General features: G+C 41.3%; 1 protein-coding gene across 3 annotated transcripts in view; it reads left to right on the forward strand.

The window, feature by feature from the left end:
- LOC120807874 (regulator of G-protein signaling 6) overlaps window positions 1-22,182 on the forward strand; it is a 42,476-nt gene that overhangs the window by 2,359 nt on the left and 17,935 nt on the right. For 2 of the 3 annotated variants that reach the window (XM_040160312.2, XM_040160314.2), the window contains exon 2: window positions 1,075-1,443. In XM_040160312.2, the coding sequence (XP_040016246.2) occupies window positions 1,201-1,443 (243 nt within the window). In that variant the 5' untranslated portion in view covers window positions 1,075-1,200. Of the gene's footprint in view, window positions 1-1,065; window positions 1,444-22,182 lie in introns of those variants that run through there. The other variant, XM_078093079.1, reaches the window with a different exon arrangement.

The following is a 22,182-nucleotide window of genomic DNA, read 5'->3' on the forward strand; positions in this document are numbered from 1 at the left end:
CAGTTTTGAAACTGGAGGACTTGTTGTTTGATGTCTGGTGCAACGTGTGTAAACTCTAATAGTAACACCGTGTCATACGGTATAATTGTCAAACATTGGAATTTGGGGAATATGAGTATTCACTTTGTCTCTTAGAATTTGTCTGAAAATCTTGTAACTTCCTCTCTAAGGTCATTTCATTACTAATTATTTCGATAAAAGGAATGAGATACAATATATTAATTTCTGTCCGATGAACTTTGGATTTTCTTGCACGACTTGAGAACTGCATTTCCCGTGAGCACCTCCCCTGCAATGCATAGCTGTGCTCCTTCTGATGTCAATAAACACTCTGGGATTCCATTTGGGGAAAGTCCAGGGAGGCCTGCGCCGCTTTATCTCTTCTACGAGTGTTTGGACCTTCTTGCACTGCTGCTTTTCATTAGAAGTGTGTTGATCTTCTCAAAAGTGTTGTACTTCAATCTGCCAGGAAACATTTCTGAGATAAAGCAGGTTGCTTTTACCCATTGATTTGTAACAAGTGGAGTTGAGTCGGTCAGACACGTAGAGGGATATAGAGGTCGTCCAGGAACCTCATATTTGTGTGTTCTCTTTACTCTCCTCTCTTCTTCCTGCAAACAACCCTTTCCTGCACTGTTATTGTTTTTTATTCCTTATTCTCACTCATCTGTCCTCAGGTGTCAATACTTTGACAGCTTTGAGTCCATCAGGAAAGAGCCGACAGGGCTGAGCAATTGGTTTGCATGAGTGTGCGTTTGTGTGTGCAGCATTGGGCCATATGTTGTTGTACTGGTGTTTCTGTTTTATGAATCCATGTATCTATCGATGACTTAAGATGAAGAAACAAGCTATAGGATAAAATAGTGCATACTTTGAAAATGATGTCTTTTACTCTCCTTTAACCTCATCTCATGTGACAGCAAAGCAGAAGGAATATCAGAGAAAAGATGACACAGAAAACGGAGAACATATGATGCCCTCATATTCACCCTCCTCTGCCTGCTGACAGGAGACAAGAAAGCAGGACAACAGACCACTGGTGAGTTGTAATTCACATCTCTCTTTCACATACAGCTGCTGCTACACACAGAGGAGAAGGCATCCGAGAGATAAAGGAGGAGGAAGAAAAAGACTGACGCTGTTAGAGGAAAAAGGATAACGCCACGCAGCAGGAGAAGAAGACTGAAAGGGAGACTAGTGATGGCCGAGGCACCGCAGCTGCAGCCGCAGCAGCCAGAGGAGGAGGAAGAGGAGGAGGAGGAGGAGGAAGAAGAGGAGGAGGAGGAGCAGCAGAGCACTGCTGAGGTGACCGAGACCGATGAAGGGTCTGAGGAACTTAAGGAGAGTGTCCACACGACCTCTACCCGACCCCTACTGTCCGCGAGGTCCATGGGCATCGTAGACCCGGACGACGACTCCCCCAACATGATCGTCTACAGAAAGGTCGGTTTTTCCTTTTCTTGTCGACGATGTTGAGTTTGTATGGAAGCCCATTTCCGCCAGTATATTTTTTATTCTGGTCCGTCTGATTATTCTTTTTTTTCATTCATTCAGGCTAGTTGTTTTCAATCTAGTTTATCTGAGATAAAGGGGGGACTCTGAGTAAATAAAACACCACAGGTGATACTTTCAGTGCATGTATGTGTTATATTCGCCTTTGTACCTCACAAGGACACAGAGGAGGGGATGTTAAGAGAATTGATGCAATCCAGGGTGTTGATCCGCCTTTTCACCAGCATGTGTTCAAACCTGCCAGCCAGCATCTGCTCAGAAATAGTGCATTTGTATGTCTGTTTGACAAAGAAAATGAGTGGAAAAAAAGAGGAGACAGAGTACGTGTATACTGCTGTTAGTGTCTGTTTGCACAGCGCCGTTGTATATTTTTCATTATCCTTTGGCCTCACTAGTCTGACTAAAGTAGCTGTTGAACTGAAGGCCTGTTTACTTAGCAAGCTGTTTGTATAGTCACCTGTTCCCATATTCCTCTGAGCTGCTGTAACGTGACCGTAAAGAGAGCTCGGTGGAGTGCCTTAAATAACGTTGTCAACAGAATATAGAGTGCCACAATAAATACTATTTATACACCAGTTTGTCATGCAGGTCAGACTTTATTTGAGCATTTATGCATTTATTTTCACCAGAAAGTCACATTTTGCTGTCTTCCCAAACCATCCATTTGCTCTTTTAAAAACAATGAATTGGCTCACCGGAGTGACCTTACTATTTGTTTTGGAAGAGTGCACCACCTGCTTCCATTCTTTAAAGAATCGGCATCAGGTCAAAAAGGTCTTTGAGCATATGAACCACATACGAGGAACAGGGCCCAGATGGAGTTGACCTGCAGACAGGTGTCTTAGGATGCGTCTGTCAGGTTGAGAGAATTGATTTAGTATTGAATGGGTTTCTGGTGCATCGGTTCTTTTTGTCCTCTTCTGGAGTCACTTTCACCACAATCCACCAATACAGAGGGAAAACTATTACTTATTTTTCATAAATGAAGTCTTTGCAGTTTCAAGATCAGTGTCAGAAGGAGAATACACACCTTTAACTGAAGGGGCTCTCAGAGAGAAAAGCCTTCAGTCAAAGCCAATGAATGAAAAATAATGAATCTCCCTCATGCTCAGAATCCTCTTCAATACGTAGACCTCCAAAACCCTTCTCCGTAATATCCAATATACATATTAACGAGGGCCCTGTTCCTCGTACGTGGTTCAACTAAGTCGATCAAATGTCCGATTATCCAGCTCAAATTACCGAGATGATTGAGACATCAAGCTATCTGGGTTCCTCGAAGGCGGATCGGCGCTCAAACAGTCTCGTTAGTTTGAACCAGATGTCAATCATCAGGATGATCGCGCGTGCGCGTCCTACAGCATCCGACAGCCAGGCGGCCAGCTTGAAAATATGTTTAATGAAGTAATCAATCCCAAATTCCATTCGTCAACACGTTAAAAACTTCTCTATGATTTAATTTGACAATTTAGACTGTGTTGACATTCACGCTGCACAAAGTGACGGCTTATGACTGCTGAAAAAACTTTCAATCCAATGTTGACCGTTACAAAGTCAAACCTGGCAGCGTGTGTGGAAACAGTCTGGAGATTTGGACTTGAACTTGGTTGGTTTTGCAACAACAAAAACTTTGAACATTTTGTTGATAAAGAGTTTGAATCGCTGACTTCATAGAGACGTAAAGAAGAGGGTCACTGCAGAAAAAAATGTCCGCAGTTCGTCTTTGCAAGAAGTATTGCAGAAATAATGACATCCTGAGTCCCCACTGAGTTCCTGTATCACCGGTCTTAATTTCAATTAAATATATGAATTAGAAAATAAGAACCAATTGAACCGTTGCGTTTTATCTGGGTTTTGTCGGACCATTTTTTTGTTTTTCACACAATGGCCACTTGTTTTCCCTGATTAATATCAAAGACATTCATGGTGTCATGGGTATTAACATTTGTTTTGTTAGGTGAACAACCGAGCGGGCGTTGCCTTGGTTGTAGTCAGACAAGCGCAAACCTCACATTTTGGCAGAAATAACAAAGGACTTCAAATCAAAAGACTTCAGCTAAACAAAGGTTATTATTATTAACACACACACAAACACGTACATCCTCCCTGCATGCAGACATCATTACGTGAGAAAGACGAGTGGCAGAAATGTTCAAAGTGGAAGGGAATATATTAGGAAAGGTGTTAATATTTTGATGGCCGTTGGAGCTCAGCAGTGAATAAATACACCTGCAGCCATTCTTGTGCTAATGCGGCGTAGAGCTGCGTCCACACCTGCTCTCTCCGTCCATTCAAAGGAGCCCACCAAGCAGCCGGTGCACAGGTGCCAAAATAGAAAATATGTCTCAAATAAATTAGGGAGGCTTTACGTGCAGCATCTGAGCATCAATGAATTATCTCTGCATTCATTTTGAGGCATTGTTAGAAATATTCTAACGAATCAGTGCTAACGACCTTCTTTTCCGTTTCATCAGCTGCCTGCCCGTCCATCCATCGCGTTGAGAAGAAAGACTCGAGCAGATAACGTTTTTCAAATCTGTGTCAACTAACAGAACACACAAAGAACAAATCCTGCAGATGGTCTATTTCGCATGAATAACATAATGAGATGAACAATAGTTGACTGTATGCTTCTCCATTTGCTTGTTGGTTTTCTCCAAGAATCCATCGTAGAGCTGCACATTCAAGCTAATGCACGATACTTAAGTTAATGGACCACAGCTCAAAGGCTCCAGTAGTACTCACACAAACTGCCAGAACACTTGTGCTGCCGCCAGTGGACCCAGCATGAAGCCACCGCTGTCTGGGTCCAGGCCAGTGTTCTGTGTTGTGTGAAGAGGTTGAAATGCATCGGGGCAGCGTCAAGTAGCAGGTCATGATTAAGGAATGAGAACGTTTGCTTGGCGCGCTCCCCGTGTAACTCGGGACCATTAGAGGACTTGGGTGGACACTGTGGTGGAAATTTGTGAGAAATCAAAAGTATCTTGAACTCGCTTTGTGATTAAGTATTTATTACTAACTAGAATATAGAAAAATGATAAAGAATACAGAAATCATCAACACAAGTGCTAAATACAGATAGAAGTCAAATGACTACAATTCAGCTGAAAAGGGGCAGATTGTTCCTTCCCACAAAAGGAGCAGGCAGTTTCTAGGGGAGAACAGGAGGTACGCAGGAGAAACGCACACAAGGAAGAGAGGAGGCAACACCCACTTGACTGATGCATGATACAGAAGCAGGACCCAAACATGGTCTCTTATTCTGCCAGAAACAATCGGTCACTCTTCAGCACACATTTGTCTCTTCACCTTTAACATCCTGGTAGATGCAGACTTTCATCCAGTTTTCATTTTCTGACAGGTGTGTTAATTTACTGACAGATACACACATTTTCCAGAGCAGCCACAGTCATCTCTGTTTCTTCATCGGTCTCCACCAGTTTATAGTTTATATGATTCCTGCAACAATCAAAGCTAAAGTTGATAGGAATAACAATCACCCTCAGTTTGTGACAGGAAACACAAGCGTCAATAGGGAATAAAGAATTACTGAGAGCCGTAGTTAATAGATAGATAGATAGATTGATACTTTATTGATCCCTCAAGAGGGAAATTTTGGTATCACAGCAGCATGTACAGGGAAGAAAATTGAATAAAAATATACAGATTATATACAATATAATAAGATAAATATTAAATAAAATAAAATAAACAAAAACAAAAGAATAACCTTCCAAAATAGACAATAATAATATTTGTAAAAGGAGAAGAGGAAGAGGAAGAGCAGCAACATCACAGCAGTACAGGGTTGTTATTGTCATTATTTAGCCAGGGATGATTTATTGTAAATGTTATTGCACTGGGCAGGAACGACCTCCTGTATCGGTCCTTGTGACAGCGGAGCTGAAGGAGTCTGTTGGAGAACGTGCTCCGCTGTCCCTGCAGGTGGTGGAGGGGGTGGTCAGGATAAGGAAATCACTAGAGATCGGGGTCATAATGTTATTTGTTACAGTTGAAAAGGCGGCATTTCTTACATGTTTTAAAGGCGGTTTCCAGGTTCCAAATAATCCAGCTTGTTAAAGGAGACTTTCACGGAGAGGGGCCGTTTTGATTTACTTACAAAGGCAATTGCGTGTGGACATCCCTTCAGATGGCATGAGCCTGATTTAATGGGGGGAATATCCTGCAATTATAGCTTTGGCCTCCCACTTATCAAAAAGAGCTTCTGACAACAACAAAGGGAGCCGAACACTCAACACTGCAGTGTTTCACAGCTCTGGCTTTTTGTCGATGTCTAAAACGTTTTGCCAATGTTGTGGCTCAGAAGAGCCTTGAACCACAGGGGGCCTACATCATCTCCAAGTGCTTCTGAAAGGCGAACACTAGTTATCACTGAATTGGGATAGAGGATCACAATCTCGATCGGGATTTACTGGCAAAATACAGAAAGTGTGAAATGTTTTATTTGAACAGAGGAGTTGTTCTGTGACCCACATGAGTTTAAAGTTACTTAAACTCCTGGTTGAGGTTTGAGGAAGAACATGTGTGGTTAAAGTTATTGAAGCATTTTTATAATTAATCTTTTAGATATTTTACCAGAAATAATTTTATGAATGACCATATGTTTGAATATTCTTTTTAAGAACATCAAACTCTATTGTCTTATTTGTCTTATTTTTGTGTTGGTTTGTTTTTTGTAATGTCAAATCAATCCAACTAATCTCTTAAAATATATAAGTTTACTACCCCGGGTTGTACAGGGGAAACAGTAATATGTTGCGTTGGAGCACTTTTCAGATACCTTTAACATTTTCCAATGGCAGTAAAGTTGAAGCAGGATTATATTGCGTTTTCTACACAAAGCATCATAGCGTGTGAAGAACATTGTTTAGCACACAATGCCGCCCAGACTCTCTCTCTTTGCGTACACTGCATTTATCTGTTATTGTACAGTTTCGTATCCGTGTTGGCAGAGAATAATGGCTCAGTAAAGGGAAAGTAGGCCTGACTGAACCTCAGCACCACTGGGAACGGAGCCAAGAGAAACTCAGCAGCTCAGTGCTTGTGGAGTTATTGGGGTTAAAACCGCTCTGCATCATCATCTCAGATCTGATCTCGATAAAGAAGTCTGGTACACTGAGTGCAGGGGCAATTTATGAATTAGCTTTTGGCTTATTAGGCTGCAACAAGTAAATGAAGGGTTACAGGTAGTAGATGAAGGAATCGTCACAACAAACGATAATGGCATTATTATTTTCTTCCTGGAGTTTCCTGCTGAAGAAAACTGAAAATGTTCTTAAATAGAAAAAAGCCGTTGGTCATATTGTTAGGGTTTCAGAAAGCTCTCGAGGGAGGCCTCACTCCTTTGTTCTCGTCCCGGCCGGAAACGAGGACACGAATGAGTCAATTCGTTTAAATTCAAAAATCAAAAGGTATTTAATAACTAAACAACGTTATAGGGAATGCAATTACAAAGTGAAATACTAAGCGAACAGTAAAATATTTCGCGAAATAGAGAATCCTTTCCCCGCTTTGGTCCTTTGAAAACTCTTGAGGTGTGTCTTCCTTGGTGCATTTGAATGTCATTGGCTTCTTCTCCAAAGGGTCACCTCCTGGACTGTCCCCTTCACGTCGAGGTGTGAAGCTGCAGCTGTAACCTGAAACCTCTCTGTCCTAGCTGTCCCTCACACTCCAATGCACTCAATGTAGATACAGTTGGCTTCATGCCTCAATAAGTGAATTTAACAAAGCATACATCGTTTAAGTCTTCATCTTATAACTAGTACACCTTCATTACAACAGCCCATCATTAATGATCACCGTTCATCACACTTCATCATAAGACGTAAGACAGTTCATGTGGTCCAATTCTCAAGACATTTGCCTCAGTCGGCTGCCTTACATTAAGTTGTTCATTTACTACCTGACAGGAGAAAAAACTCCCAAAAAACCCTCTTTGGGGATAAAATTGGGAGAAATCCATAAAGGACGGCAATTGGCATCCGTCCCCAGGTTTTAACATCACATTGTGACAGAATGTTAATGTGTACAGTGTTTATATGATTTAAATGACTATGAATTGTGTTTGATTGAAATTGCATTCACTTCATCTAACATGTTAATGTAATAACTAATATCTAATAACACACAAACTATAATTCTAACACTAAACATTATTACACGTACTATAATTTCCTGACTAGGGGTGCACTTCTGGCTTAAATCCCTAACAATATTGCCCTTTGACATATTCCTTTCATTGCAGTTCAAGTGCATGCAGAGGAGGTGGAATTGGGTTGTGAAGTTTGACTGGCCTGAACTGGCCTGGAACAAGCAGTCGAGGTCTCTGTGACCTGTGACCTCCAGGATAAAAATGAACCATGAAGGAGGCGGTTTATAAGAGGAGCTGCACGCTTTGTGTCATAAAGTATGTAGAGAGTCTTAATGTTGGGAGCCCTCACTTCTGTAGCACAATATCAAAGCCTCATGCTCCAATATTGTACAAACAACAACAAAGTACTTGTGGTTGTAATGTTGGTCCCCAAAAGCATCCCCACGCGCACAAACGTAATCATGGAAATGCAAAAGAGGAAAGACGATGTTGCCGCCGTTAGGTTGAACAATGAAGTTGTACCGTACCTCCTGATCACACAAGATGTGAAATGGGACCGTGAAGGTGGGAATCTGCAATATAAAATGTCTGTGATGTCTGGAAAATAGTTTTGTGTTTGCCTGTATGAGGTGTTCAACCACTGAGTCAACTTAGCAGAGAAGTTCTTATTGAAGTCTGTCAATAAAGTTGAATATGAAGGCATAACGTCCAGCCTGAAACAGCATCCAGTTGTTCTCTCTAAGCTCTTGGGAATATGTGTGTTAAGCTTTCATACATGTGTAATGATTTGTGATGAGCTGCCGCAATATTTTCCACAAGCTATTTTGTTTGATAAACACGTAACACTTAAAGCCTGAGGCCAAACCGCTCAGCGACACAACACGACATACAACGAATTTGATTTGAATCGATGCCCCTTGACAATGTTCATATAAACAGACACATTACGATGGGATGTGTTATCTTGTCTGAGACGCTTTATTTGATAAACTCATACAATAAGAAAAATCTCAACGGTCCGTTTATGTTTAGAAATGTTCCATAGGTAAGAGTAATTATATTATTCTCTCAGTGCAGTGACAGGATAAAACATCGTACAGCATTTAAAAAAAAAAACATTACCAAAAAAAGACACAACTTTGTAAAAATGAGTGCGTTTCTTTAAGCAAAAAAAAGCTAATTTCATAGTAAAATCCAAGAAAAAAAAATCTTTTTTTTTCTCTCCAAACAACAAACGTTTACAACTGCAAGTCAACATCGGTATTGATCTTTTTGGAAGCCACTATAGAATTATATTGTCATGCCAAAAGTAGAAAAGGATTTATTGTGTCATCCTCCAGAGGGTGTAAACAAAGGATTTTGTCATTTAATGACTTGATACGACTGGAACTGATTCGCCGGCTGTGTTTTTGATTTGGTGCACTTGTTATTCCTCTGATCAGAAGTTATAGATGCAACGAAAGAGAGGGAACGCGGTTCTTCCTTCTCATTGTTTTTATGGGCTTGAATTTGCTCTGTGTTGATGTAGTAAGTCTCTGAGGGATGAATGTATGTAAAGCGACAGGCACTTTCACATTATTCAAATTATCTGTGATTTTAAAGTAATGATTTAATCTTTGCCTTCAATCTTGTTGACCGCCGGTTGCTGATCATAATTATGTTTTTGTTTTGTTTTTACCCGATCAACTGCAATCTGTGTCACCAATTTGTGGATCAAAATCAAAAAAGAGCAATGCAATTATGAAAAAATATGTATTTGTTGTGTCTTGTAAAAGGTTACCTCAAAGCAGCTTAAAGCAAACGGTGTAATGATTAATAACGTACATTCATACAAACCGTCCAACTCTTTTCTCTTTTCTAACAAAACCAAATTTAAAGCAAGCCCCAAAAATAACTGGCTCGGTGGAAACCAACAAAAAAGTACACTTTTCCAAATAAAAAGTTGAGGCTCTCCTCGTCTCTTCCACGTCCTCCAGCCGTTGCTCCAATATCTCTTCAAACTGCCCCACATCAGCTTTCTGCTTCAGTCCGAGTCGTGCCCTCCACAGGGACTCGGCAAGGGTGGAGCGAGTGTATTTATCTTATTTCAGAGGATGTTCCCACAATGACATCAACAACATCAACAGAAACGAGTCAAACTGCAGTGTGCTTGGCGATGGCAGGCAGAGGATGTAATCAGCAATTGGCCTGTTAGCTGCGTTCAATGCAGCATCCCTACCAGCCAAGTTTTATTCAAGTCCAAATTTTCTTTTTTTCCCCTTTGTGTTGGTTAGGGTTATAAAACACACAAAACCCGCATTATTAGGAATGAAGACTGCTTTAAAATGTGTTGGTTGAAACCTCTATTGAAACTACACTTTTATCCCGGCTGTCTGAATCCTTCCCAAACCGTAACCCATCACTCTGTTTGCAGAGAAGACAAGACACCGTGTAAAATTTTGTAGTTGGTTGTACAGGTTGAAGGGTGCGTAATGAGGGGGCTGGTATGAAGCCATGTTTCACAAATTAATAATTGAATATTTATATGATGCATTGTTTTCCACTGTTTGATGTTTGACCAAACGCTTTTCTAATTCAGTCCTTTAGTTGTGCCCCCCTTCTCTGCGCTACAATTGTTGCGTAACTTGATTGATTCGGAGGACGCGACAAAGACAACAATGGGAAAGAACAAATTGAATGAGGAAGGAATAAATGAAGAGGAAAGTATGAACATCTTTATTAAACTCAGACGAATGGCAATTACAAAGAAGCTTTGGTGGCAGAATAACCAACGCGATGAAGGAGCGAATAATAAGCGAATAACTCAGCAACAACTGAGTCAGGTGATGAATCAAACACTGTGATCCAGATAAACCTGTCAGGAAAGGTAGACAACAGCTATTTCCTCACACGACATCCCCACTAATGCAGAAAAGAAAAGATGAAAGAGGTTTTATAGATCCCTTATTCCGAGCCCTACTCTATCAATAGAGCCCATTAAGACGAGGACGTCAAGCCATCCGTCAAAAGACGTTTGCTGCTCTATCGAACCATCAGGCTGATGTATTATGACTCGGCTCTGGTTCAGTTATATGAACCCAGTCTCATTTTATGAATCTCTCTCTTTCCATTTCAATTTAATTAGTTTTTTCTTTACTGCTCCGTTTCCCCTACAAATCATGTACGCAGATGACTAAACAATTTCCTTAATTCACCTCCTGTGTAATGTTTTGTTCTTTATTGTTTTTCCCTCTAAGCCATTAGGCAAACTTTCCTTTGTAGTGAATCTGCTAATTTGGTGCTTCCGTCCAAAAGCATCCTCCTATAATCTTTGCATTGTTAGCATCGCTGGATACATATTGCCTTTATGTATTCAGTCTTTCTATAAGTTCCTTCCTAAAGGCAAACATTTAAAAAACAATTACAAGGGCCTGTGGCAGGAGGTGTTAATATTTCATAAGCTAGAGGTGGAGCCGGGGTTGAGATGTATTAGACCGACAGACAGAGCTCTCTGAAAGCGAGTGATCAATATCCATCAGGGACGAGCTGTAATCAAGAGCGCTTGGTGGAGAAAGCCCGGCAACAACGTACAGAGAACTGATAGATGCAATCAGCGGGACCTGATTAGTGCAGGAAACCACAATTGACAATTGACCAATACTAAGTCCCGCCCAGGTAACGACCTCCGGTTCTGAAAAGTGAAGATAATGCAGAAGTGTCTTAAAGTTGCATTCTTTCAAATGGCCAGCAGGTGGCGACGATTCCGGTTGTCTGGTTGTATTCAACTTGTATTCAACTGTAAGAACTACATCGGAGGCGGTTCACATACACACATATTTATACAGGCGTTGTAGTGTTTTAAAGAAGTGGTCTAACTGCTCTCTCCAGTATTTCTAGTTTTTTGTTTAACGTGGTTGGGAGTTTGACATTTCCCATCATCCATCTCGCTCTCACAACAACAACAGCCTGTAGTGCACTCTTGGCTCCCACCACCTTATCATCAAGTTGCCCTCATTACATTCATCTCTCGTCTCGTGATGCGTTATCACGTTCCTACTCCTTGAGGCATTAATTAACTGAGAGAAAACTTTTTGCTGCCCCTGAAACCACTTTACGTGACAGGTTTTCGTGGCCAGCGAACTGCCACAGGGATTCATCTGAAGAATCGGCTTGGAGGGAATCAATAGTGACTAAAGGGCAAATCCATTCAGCTTTTCGCCGCAATTGACACACACCCTTGACAAATTGAGCAATCACATTGGGTTTCTTACACCTTGCAACATCCCTTGCGTGTGGGAAAAGGTTGCATGTTTTTTTGAAGGTGACGTGCATTTGGTGGCTTGTATGTCAGTGTCTCTTTAAATTGCCTTTTCTTGGGGCGGCGATAGTCTCTTTTAGCACGGCGTGAATGTCTTCCTGTGATGCGACTCTCATTTCCATGTTACCCACCAGAATTGCCTCGTCCTGTCATATTCCGATCCCCGCGGGTCGCCGTTAGTGAAAGATTGCATGGAGATCTCACTGAGGTCTATTTCATCGTAACTGTCGCCGTTTGGGAAGCCCACCCATCCGACTCGTTTCTAATAAAATCTCATTTCAAAGCCGCCTCCACAGTCACAGTCATTCCCCTGCCTCGGACTGAGGCCGTGTTTCGAGTTGTGAATAAATGCTGCTTGTCGGAGAGAGAGGGAGACACGCCGGAGGGAGTCGAATACAAAGCCCAGGTGAATAGATTGGAAGGAGGAGATGAGACATTTTACTCTGCAGAAGATGGGGGCGTTGATCTGATAAATGTTGCCATTTAGGCTACGTGATGGTGACCCCCTTAAGGAGAAGAGGGAATCACTTGCAGCACGTTGGTGATTTATTTCTTATTTATTGAACAAATTTAACAGTAACAATTATGCAGCTCTGACCTGAAAGCCGGCCTAAAACACCTGAAAAATGCACAAATGCAAAAAAGAAATGTGGCTGGTACACCAGGTGTAGGTAAATCAGACTGCTGTTTTCAAATAAATTGTCATTATCTTTTCTTCCCGAACTTAATGCTGCTACGTTATTCATATTGGATGAATTTATCTGAAACACGACATAACAATCTGTGCTTTGATCTAGTTTCGGACCAAAACTGATGATGACAGACAGATATTCATAATCTTTGACATTATCCGATAATTATCTCGAAATGCACCATATGAAAATGCACTTTTTATTAAATCTTGTGGCTATGGAAGAGCTCCAGAGAGCTGCCTAAATAATTGGAGGTCTTTCTTTGCAACACCGATGGTTGTGGCCATTTAAAAAATCAACAAATTTGTCTGATGTAATTTTCCCTTAATATTTAAATGCTTGTTTATTTCTTTGGTGTTGAATGCTCTTTGACTAAAAATCATTCATTCATCCCCAATGTTTTACTGCCAGAACGTGGTGATGATGATGATGATGATGATGATGATGATGACGACGACGACAACGACAACGATGTCTACCTGCTGGTTCCCTTGCTGCAGGGTTTTACACCGCCTCTGCCCCTTAACCTTTCTGAAATGCCATTTAAGTCAACTGATTAACCTCAAGCTGCTCCAGGAGCGATGTAATGTAGGCAGCCATGACCTCTGGCCTTTGTTTCTAAAAATGCAGTTGTGTAAGAGGCACTATGTGTTTCTGCCTTAGAAGGAGCATGACATAATACCGAGGCTATAATCCTCAATACTGATACATTTATTTATCACATGAACACGACAGCAGTTCTGGTTCTGGTTCTGACCCGGTTTTGTGTCACTTTGCTTTAGGGTGGATCAGGTATTCAGATTTCAAATTGGTGCTTATTGACGTACACCAGGTTTCGATTGTTTTCTTTGTTTCTATGCTGCTGCTGCTGCTGCTGCCTTCATCTAAAAGACGTTACCTGGTATTTGAATTGTACGCATCATGTTGTCACGCGGAGGTGATACTTAGGCACCATCATAGCAGCCATACTGAAAACGATAGGGATTGCTCCCCAAATACAGAGATGTCGCCTTGGAAACCGATGGCACTTTTGAACCAAAGAATGGACAGATGTTTACTCTCTTTGAGTCTTGATTATTTTATTTGTCCTTAATTGCACTGAATGGTGAAGACTGGGTCTGCATTATTGCTTTTCTCTGTAGCTTAATGCCACTTTTTTTGTGATGGCATTTATCGAGCTGCCGCAGCAAGAGGCTGCGAGTTTGGTTCAAAACAAATAGAGTTATTGAGTCTGATGGTTATTGCCACAGCAGTTTGGGTTCATGAGAAACAATTGTTCCAGTTTCTACATTGAGATTCTGTCATTCATTTCACAGATGGTCGTCATGGCTCCTTTCAAAGCAATTACATCAGATAGTGGAAGCGCTGGAAAGGATGAGAAAAGTGTTCTGCTGCCATTAAGGGCAATCAATCACGACTGAAGCCCTCTGGCTGTAGCCGGCCCGGTGTGAGGCAGCAGAGATCAGTCAATAATGAAACAGGTGGTAGTTCAACGGGAGGCTTAATTAAAGTACAAATAGAGAAGGTCTTCATTGCGCCATAATGGCCATCGTTTTTATCTGGCAGGGTGTTGATCGTGTGAGGAAAGTTCCCCTGCAGGGCCAGACACAGCAGTTCCAAAGGAGCAAATGAGTCATGGTGATATACTTTGCTTTATTTGAAACACATTATTCTGATTGTTATAAATGCAATAAAACCAAATATGGTGGCTGAATTAGATAAGATACTTTCCAAGTGTCATGGCTGACTATGTATCAGACCACAAACAATGGTGGTTTACAGTTGATCACAGCTCAAATGTGCAGGTGTGCAGAATGCAGAGAGAAAGACGTGGCGCTGATGTGATGTTAGTAGTTTCACTTACATATTCAGTGCGGAGGATTCTGGGAGATCCGATAGAAGTCCGAATAATCTTTTCATCTACGTATAACCACCCAAATCGAATATCTACACAGTGGTGCGCTGTGTTGAACTGCCTCGTTTCTAAAGGTCAAACTGCGGCTGGGAGAAAGCATCTGGCATTGTTATGCTGTTGGTCATCGTTAATTTTTTACCTGAAGGCCAATGTAGTTCTGTAATCGAGGTAAAGCCAGCTGACTTCTGACTTCCGGGGCTCTCAGTCAGCCAGATGAAGAGAGACTTGAAAGGCAAGTCTAGTTTATTTATGTCGCAAGTTTTAACAACAAGGAAGTGCTTTGCTTGAAACTTACAAAATGAAAAGCAAAGAGACAAAGTGCATAAGACACATTTTTATCAAATAAAAGATAAAAGATAAAAATAGAATATAAGATGTAAGATGGAGAATAATACCCACTGAATGATGGTTATAACAATCATATATCTGCTCTGTCCTTCTGAGTGTCAGGGAGAGCAATTTGCTTTGTAGAAAAGCAATTATTGAGCAGCAAGTTTCACTGGGTTGAGATGTGCAATTATTTTACAATGATTGAGCACCTTTTTAAAAATATGTATCATTCATGTATTCATGCATCATCTGTAATGGCCACCGCAGGCAATGGAGCCTGTGTGCAGGGCATTTCAGCACATCTAACATCAGAGTGTGGCAGAAGAAAATGGACTGTGATTATTCACATTCCAAATTGCAGTGTTTTATCTCAGTCCAGCTGCTGCCCGCTGTGACGGAGACGGTTTGGCCGCAGCTAATTTCTTTTATTTTTCTTCATCCGGAGGTAATTGGCAGGTTAAGATTTTGACACTGACAGCCATCAAACGTATTCATTCTCAAAGCCTCCAGGGTTTGAAAGTGTGTGTTGCACACTCAAGTTGACTTCAGTCTGCAAACACACACGTAGTGGGAACTCGCCCAAGCAGAAGTAAAAGAAGTGGAAGACTTGAGGAGAGAGAAGTGACATTGCTTTCATTTCAATTCATTCATTTGAACGTTGCTCTTTGTTCATAGCAAAGTTTTAGATGCTTGAAATGTATCTAATTGGTTCATATAACTGGAGATGGTTACGTTGAGGTACAGTGATCATAATAGTGTGTTCAAATTAATCCGACTGAAATGATGGTGTCAGGAAGACAAAATGGAATCTGTCTCTCCACATTCAAAGAATAATGGAAAACACACTTACAATAAGAGCAAACAAATAAGTAGATACATATTAAAAGCCAAAAGGCAAAATTAAAATGTTTCAGAACACAAATAAATGTCTAATTAATAAGAATGCTGCAATAAATGTAACTTTTTAAATGTCAACAGACATTTTCAGCCAATCTTCGGGGGGTTCGGAGCATGGAAACTAAAACCAACCTGTCCGTCGTGACCTGAAGGCTCTGGATGCTTCGTAACGTACAAAAGCACATATTTATAAAACTCAAACAACGTCCTGGCTGAGTGTGTCAGGGGGTTGTAATGTGCAAACATAATTATATTTCTGCCATCATGTGATTGCGTGTTATCTAAAACTCACCTTTGGATCTATTGATGCATCCGTTCTTTGATGGTCATCATCACCCTCGTTGACTTGGTTCTTGTGCTGGCGTGTGTGTGCATCCATGCTTCTACAAGGCTTATTGTATGAATACCAACCCCACAAATACACAAAGAGTGTCTGTGAGTGTGTGTGTGTGTGTGTGTTTGTGTGACTAATCAGTAGAGACCGGGCGATTTTTCAAAGAGGCTGCTTCATCAGTAAGCCTCACAGCAGTCTAATTAACCCAGAGGACCAAACAACACCTCCAGACTTCATGGCCTCGTGATCTGTCGTGATTCACACCACATTGGCTTTAACATTTGCTTACTAATCAGCGGTCTGGTCAAATCGTTTTTTTTGGTACACCACCAGTTTTATTACCAGAGAGGTTTCGCTTCTGGACGAAGTGACATGACGTTCGGATGCGGCCCTCAAAGAATTTATGATACAACAAATGTTTTGGGCCGATCACCAACAGTTTTCTTTAGTATCCCCAAGTATACAAATGTTTTCCTGAAGGGGAGCTTGTTCTGTGGGGACGATTTTTCTCCCTCAACTTGCTTTCCTTTAGTCCTCTAAGGATATAATTCAGAGACGGTCCTGTGGAACCATGAGATAAAAGTCGTTCTATATCTATCTATATTTATGTTATTTGTGGTCCGAACTACTCTCTTCCATTGAAGTCATGTGACAGGGTGCAAAGGAGTGAGCATGTCTTTGTTAGCGTACAAATACAACATTAAACTGAAGGAATGTGGGTCGTCGTGGCGCAGGGGTTAGAGAAGGTGTGCTGGGAAGCACAAGGTTGTTGGTTCGATTCCAGGCTGCCCCATGTTCCATGTCGAAGTGTCCCTGAGCAAGACACCTAACCCCTAATTGCTCCCCGGGCGAAAATGTGAAAAAGCCATGGGTTTAAAAAGTGTAATGTAAGTCGCTTTGGATAAAAGCGTCTGCTAAATGACCTGTAATGTAATGTAATGTAATGTAATGTAATGTAATGAATGAAGCGCTAGAAAAAAAAGATCTTCCGGAGCTTGTCATGTGAAAGATCTTTCAATTTTCACCCTCATCAATCATGATGAAATACTTTTGGTATATTTCTGTGGGTTTAGCCGCATAGATCAACGTCTCTGACTCTTACATTTCATCCAAAGCAGCTCTGCCTCAGCACGCCAGTCTGCACGCGAGGCGTTTCAGTGACTTCCAACGCGCTGTAGCAGCACTGCCCTCAGCAGGGTGCGATGTCATGTTGTGGTATGTGGTTTATCACCTCGTCAACACGGCCAAAGGTTCCTTTTTCTGTCATGAGCTGATTCATAACGGCCTGTAACAGTTCCAAGAAGTGACTGGAGGTATCCCAACGCTCTACTTTATCACCTCGCACCGTTAAATAGCATCACGGATTAACGGTGGCGAAACAATTGTTGTCAGTATGAACGTGTTGTGCGCATGCATGTACGTATATTATGAAAGGTTTAAAACATTTAGTTTGTTTAATATTGTGCTTTTGCGAAATACAATTGGTCATATAAGTGTGCATATGTGTGCAGTACGCACGCCTTCTCCTCATGTATGCAAGTGTTTGCACGCACGAGTAAATTATTGATAGTTTGCCAAGTGAATTAAATAACTCCAACCCATCTGCTGAGATGAGTTCAGTGCTGCTGTCAGAAAGTCCTTTACACAGCGACATATGTGTGAGAACGTTGACGTACCAAAGAAGATGTGTGTGTGTGTGTGTGTGTGTGTGTGTGTGTGTGTGTGTGTGTGTATTATCTTCCTCCTGGCTGCCCTAAAGAATATCTGCTCTGTGTTCCTGGTGCTTGGTGAAGTCTTGCTGCTATCTATCTCTCTACTTCCACGCTGTGCTGAAAAGAAGTTACTTTCCAACGTTGTGGCTTTCCTTGACTGCTCAAGCCGGCAACGAACGGCGCCTCAACTACGACACGCGAACACTCCAGATAATCTCTGTTTTCATTAAAAGATCCTTTTTTTATAGCATTTCTGCTTGTTTTGGGAGAGCAATACAAAGAGAAAAAGGTTGTGTATGTAAAATCCTCACACTGTTATTATGTAAATCCCAGACTTTTTGACGTTACAGCCCCTAAACTTCTCAACTCTTTTTGTGACGATTTTTAAAAAATGTGATGAGTGGGGAATAGTTGGTTTGACTGACTACATAGTTGCTTAACCCCAGTTAATTTTACCATAGCTTGCTCATGAGTGGCCAGGGGCTCTCAGTGCAGCTGAGCTAAAGTGATCCTGTAGTCTGAACTGCTTCTTCATTGGCCCATGAGACGTATCCAACATGTCCTCTGGTGCTATCAAGTCAAAATGAGCTCTTTCTCTCCCCGATATACACTTGCCGTCATTATTCTTTGCACTTCCCCTGCATGTCCAGGGCTCTCAAGAATGCATAATAGCAGTGGCAGCTCAGGAACGGACAATCTCCGCTCATACAAACTAAATGGGAATATTCACCTCTGAGAAACACGGACCTGGCTCTGAGACGGGAGCAGGGCGAGCAGGTCTGTTCTGGGCCCTCGGAGGATACGTGCTTTCTCTCATCCATGGCAAATACAGCTGTCTGCTCTCCGGTTTGGTTAAAAGCTATGGAGCAAAACACCCTTGGTGCATTTCAAAGTGAACTCCTTGAAAGGAAGATATGCAAATAAATGCAAAATAAAACAAGGGTTCAGTTGAGTTGTTATTTACTGAGGTTATTTGGATGTCATTCAGTTTTTTTCATGTCGGATGAGAGTTTTATGACCTCAGTTTAATTATACCTGGAGGTAACAGACCTCTGGTCGCAGATGAAGGCAGTGTCAGACCATATTGGTTAAATGAAAGGAGCCGCTGAAATGCTGAGCCAGTAGATCCTGAGCATATAATACACTATAAATATATTGACAAGCTCATTAAGCACAGTCAACGCTGTACGAAGTGAAGAATTGCAATTTAGTCATAAGGAAAATGTCACAAAGCTCGGATTAGAAATTACAAATAAAGTTGAATAATTAAGTTCAGACTTAATGACCCTTTCAAAATCAACAGTCCCTGCTAGCAGCCTAATATATGTGTAGAAATCAAGTATACACATTTCAGATTCTATGAATAAACATGAGAAGAAAAAAAACTTTTTTCACGGTGTGGTTTCTTTTGAAAGCACTTGGGATCCTTTGTGGAAGACCTCATGGCTCGACTTCAGCAGGCTACTTAAAATGTGTCAAAGACTCACTCGCCACTTTAATTGGACCTCTGAGGATATAAAGTAGACATCATGTCACACTATCCCAGACCTTCAGTCTCTCAGGCTTCACAGTCGTTACATGATCCAAACTCCTGACCAAAACACGCACCCTTCTAACGTCATTATGCTCAGAGTTTGCTTCTGTATAACAGACCAGCTTTGACGGACTTACTTTGTAAACTTAAACAAAATGAGATGTTATATTTGATCTGTGTGCACATCCAAAACTGCGAATTAAGTAGAAAGGAACACCAGGAACTTTTGACTTATTCAGCCACAATATTAAATGAAAAAGATATATAATTTAAGACATTTAGGCGTTTCTCTTCTCTCCTCTGGTCCCTGGTTTCCTCACAGCACCAGTTCAACAGCGCAAGGCTGAAAATGAGATTATAGCTTGTACACAGAGGACCAAAGGTTTGGAGGATTTCTTTTAACATCCTCATCTTTTTCTCGAGATCCATCCATAATCCATCTCCAGCAGAGATGTAATGAAAAAGAAGTCAAGCTGAAGCTCCTGCATCACAGAGAATGGCGTCTAACAGAGGGTGCAAAGCAAAGTGGTTCCTACAAGATTCACACCAGCTGTTAATCCCCAGCATCTGCTGCCGATTAATGATTAATACCGTCTCCAATGAATGCATTCATCTTCCAGCTTTCACTGTTTCTTCTGCATATTCCCAAACAAGAAAAATCAACGCATGACAGCGTTGAGAACTGCTATTTGTCGCCCACTGATCAATAGGAAATGTCAAAGATCACACAGCACAGGAAGCTTTTTTGCGTTTGTGTTTGAGTGATTTAATTCTGAGCGATTTGTTCAGGTTCTACCCATGAGTGTGGCTTTTTTGGCCTGATCTGACTGTAAAATGAGAACAAATGTGTGTGTCAGTGTGTAAAAATGTGATTTTCATAAGCAGGTTTTGTTTAAAAGAACCAGGTCTGTGTGCGGTAATTATAAGCATACAGTATTTATGACAGTCATTGCGATCATAATGATCAAATACATTCATTTGTCATGTAATGTGACAGGCAGGTCTCTTTATATGTAGCAACACCTGCAACGGCATGAAAAAATGAAAGGACCAGCATCCATACGGCTCTTATTAAATATAATCGATCTAATCTTTATCATCTGGGACAATAAATACCTGGGCCGAGTGTCCCAGAGAGTCATTGCTATACTTCCGCCGCGGACTGACGACTGACATTTACAGAGCTTTGTGTTTAATTATTATGTAGCTACGGAAGCCACATACACCTTATCGTTAGAGCTGCTGATGGTTTTACTGTTATACACCTACATGTGAAAAAGCACTGCGCATTTTACAACAAAGCATCTTGAGGGAGAGAGTTGAAGCATGATTAGTTTTTAGGCACAACACGTGCATTTTCCACAGTTCATGTGGTTCTGACAGACTTAAAAGTTTTAATGAGTTCCCTAACAGCTTTCGAAAGAGTCCTGACATCATTCCACAAGTGCTATTTAATGTTGGATCCTTGAAAAATAGTTTAATGAGTGCCGCTTCAGCGACGCCCACGTAGCCGTCCACCCACAGTGCAGTAAATTGTAGCCTAATGGAGCTCGCCGACAAATTAAGAATGAACTTGAAACGGGCACCGTCTCTTGTAGGAAAGGAAATGAAGTGCCAACTTTTCAAGACACTATTGAATCTTTTTGCAGTAGCCAAACGTCATCGCCAGCTAATGATAAAGATGATGATGATAATGAAATGGCCATTTTTTATCTTTGGCGTATAAGGGCTGTATAGGAAAAGTGGTTATTTGATATCAAAGTAATCACAATGGATGCGGGCGAGTTGGACTCCCATCTTTTCTGGATAGATTATTGCCCCGGGACGACGTCTGGCCTCGTCTCACTTTCTGCTGTCTGTGGCCTTTTCGGCCAGATGGAAAAAGTTTTTGAGGAGAACTTTGACCTCTTAACATTTTCTGCACCAGGATTTCATTATTTCCTCTTTGTCTTTACGGCTAAAAGAGCTTCGGTTGGCTAAGCGCTGTGGAGTGAGAAGTTATTTCATTGGTGCATTTGTCCAGCGTGGTGGTTTAAAATGCAAACTGGAACCCAAAACAAGATCTGGGGCTCAGCTGATCTGCACTATCATCCCACCGTTGTAGCCGCATTGAGGCCACGTAACACTAGAAAGTGAGTATAAGAGCATCAGCAGCTATTGAGGCAGGTGTTTACCAGAAAGTTTGTAACACGCTCAGTGGGCGTTTAAAGGAAAGCAGCAGCTTTACCCGTCACATCAGATCGCACAATGTCTATTCCCCTTAGGGATAGAATATTACAGTGCATATTAAACTATGTGACAGGAATAATAGAGGCTCGTAGCAGATACTAAATTAAACTTGATGCTCTCAATGAAAGCAGCCGTTTGTCCCTCTGGAACCTCCAGGGACACATTTTACTGAGTTAGCTATTTTATGACATATTTTAAGACTACCACTTCAATGTAGTATGCAACGTTTAAAAATATTACTAAACTGCTAATGTTCCCAATGCATGCGGCGTCTTTGTGTAGCCTCTAGTCTAAAATAACACCAAATGTTGGATGGATTCCCATGTGCAGATTATGGTGCAAAGGTTGAATTTGGATAAGATTCAACCCCTTTGAAGAGAAAAGATAAAATAACTTTGTCACACCACATGCTGATGCACTGACTGCACAGTGCTACAAACTGCTTACCTATTTATTCGTTGGCAGCCTTCACTATTATAATCGGTCCATTTATTCAGCAACTAACCGCTTGAAAGAACGCTGCTACTTTGCAAATAATAAGATCGACAGGGCTAATGCAAAAATATGAATAGCCATATTACGCTTTGATGAGATGACACTTTGATGCGTTCCAATCCT

The sequence above is a fragment of the Gasterosteus aculeatus genome, chromosome 18, assembly GCF_964276395.1.
Source record: "Gasterosteus aculeatus chromosome 18, fGasAcu3.hap1.1, whole genome shotgun sequence".
Taxonomy (NCBI): Eukaryota; Metazoa; Chordata; class Actinopteri; order Perciformes; family Gasterosteidae; genus Gasterosteus; species Gasterosteus aculeatus.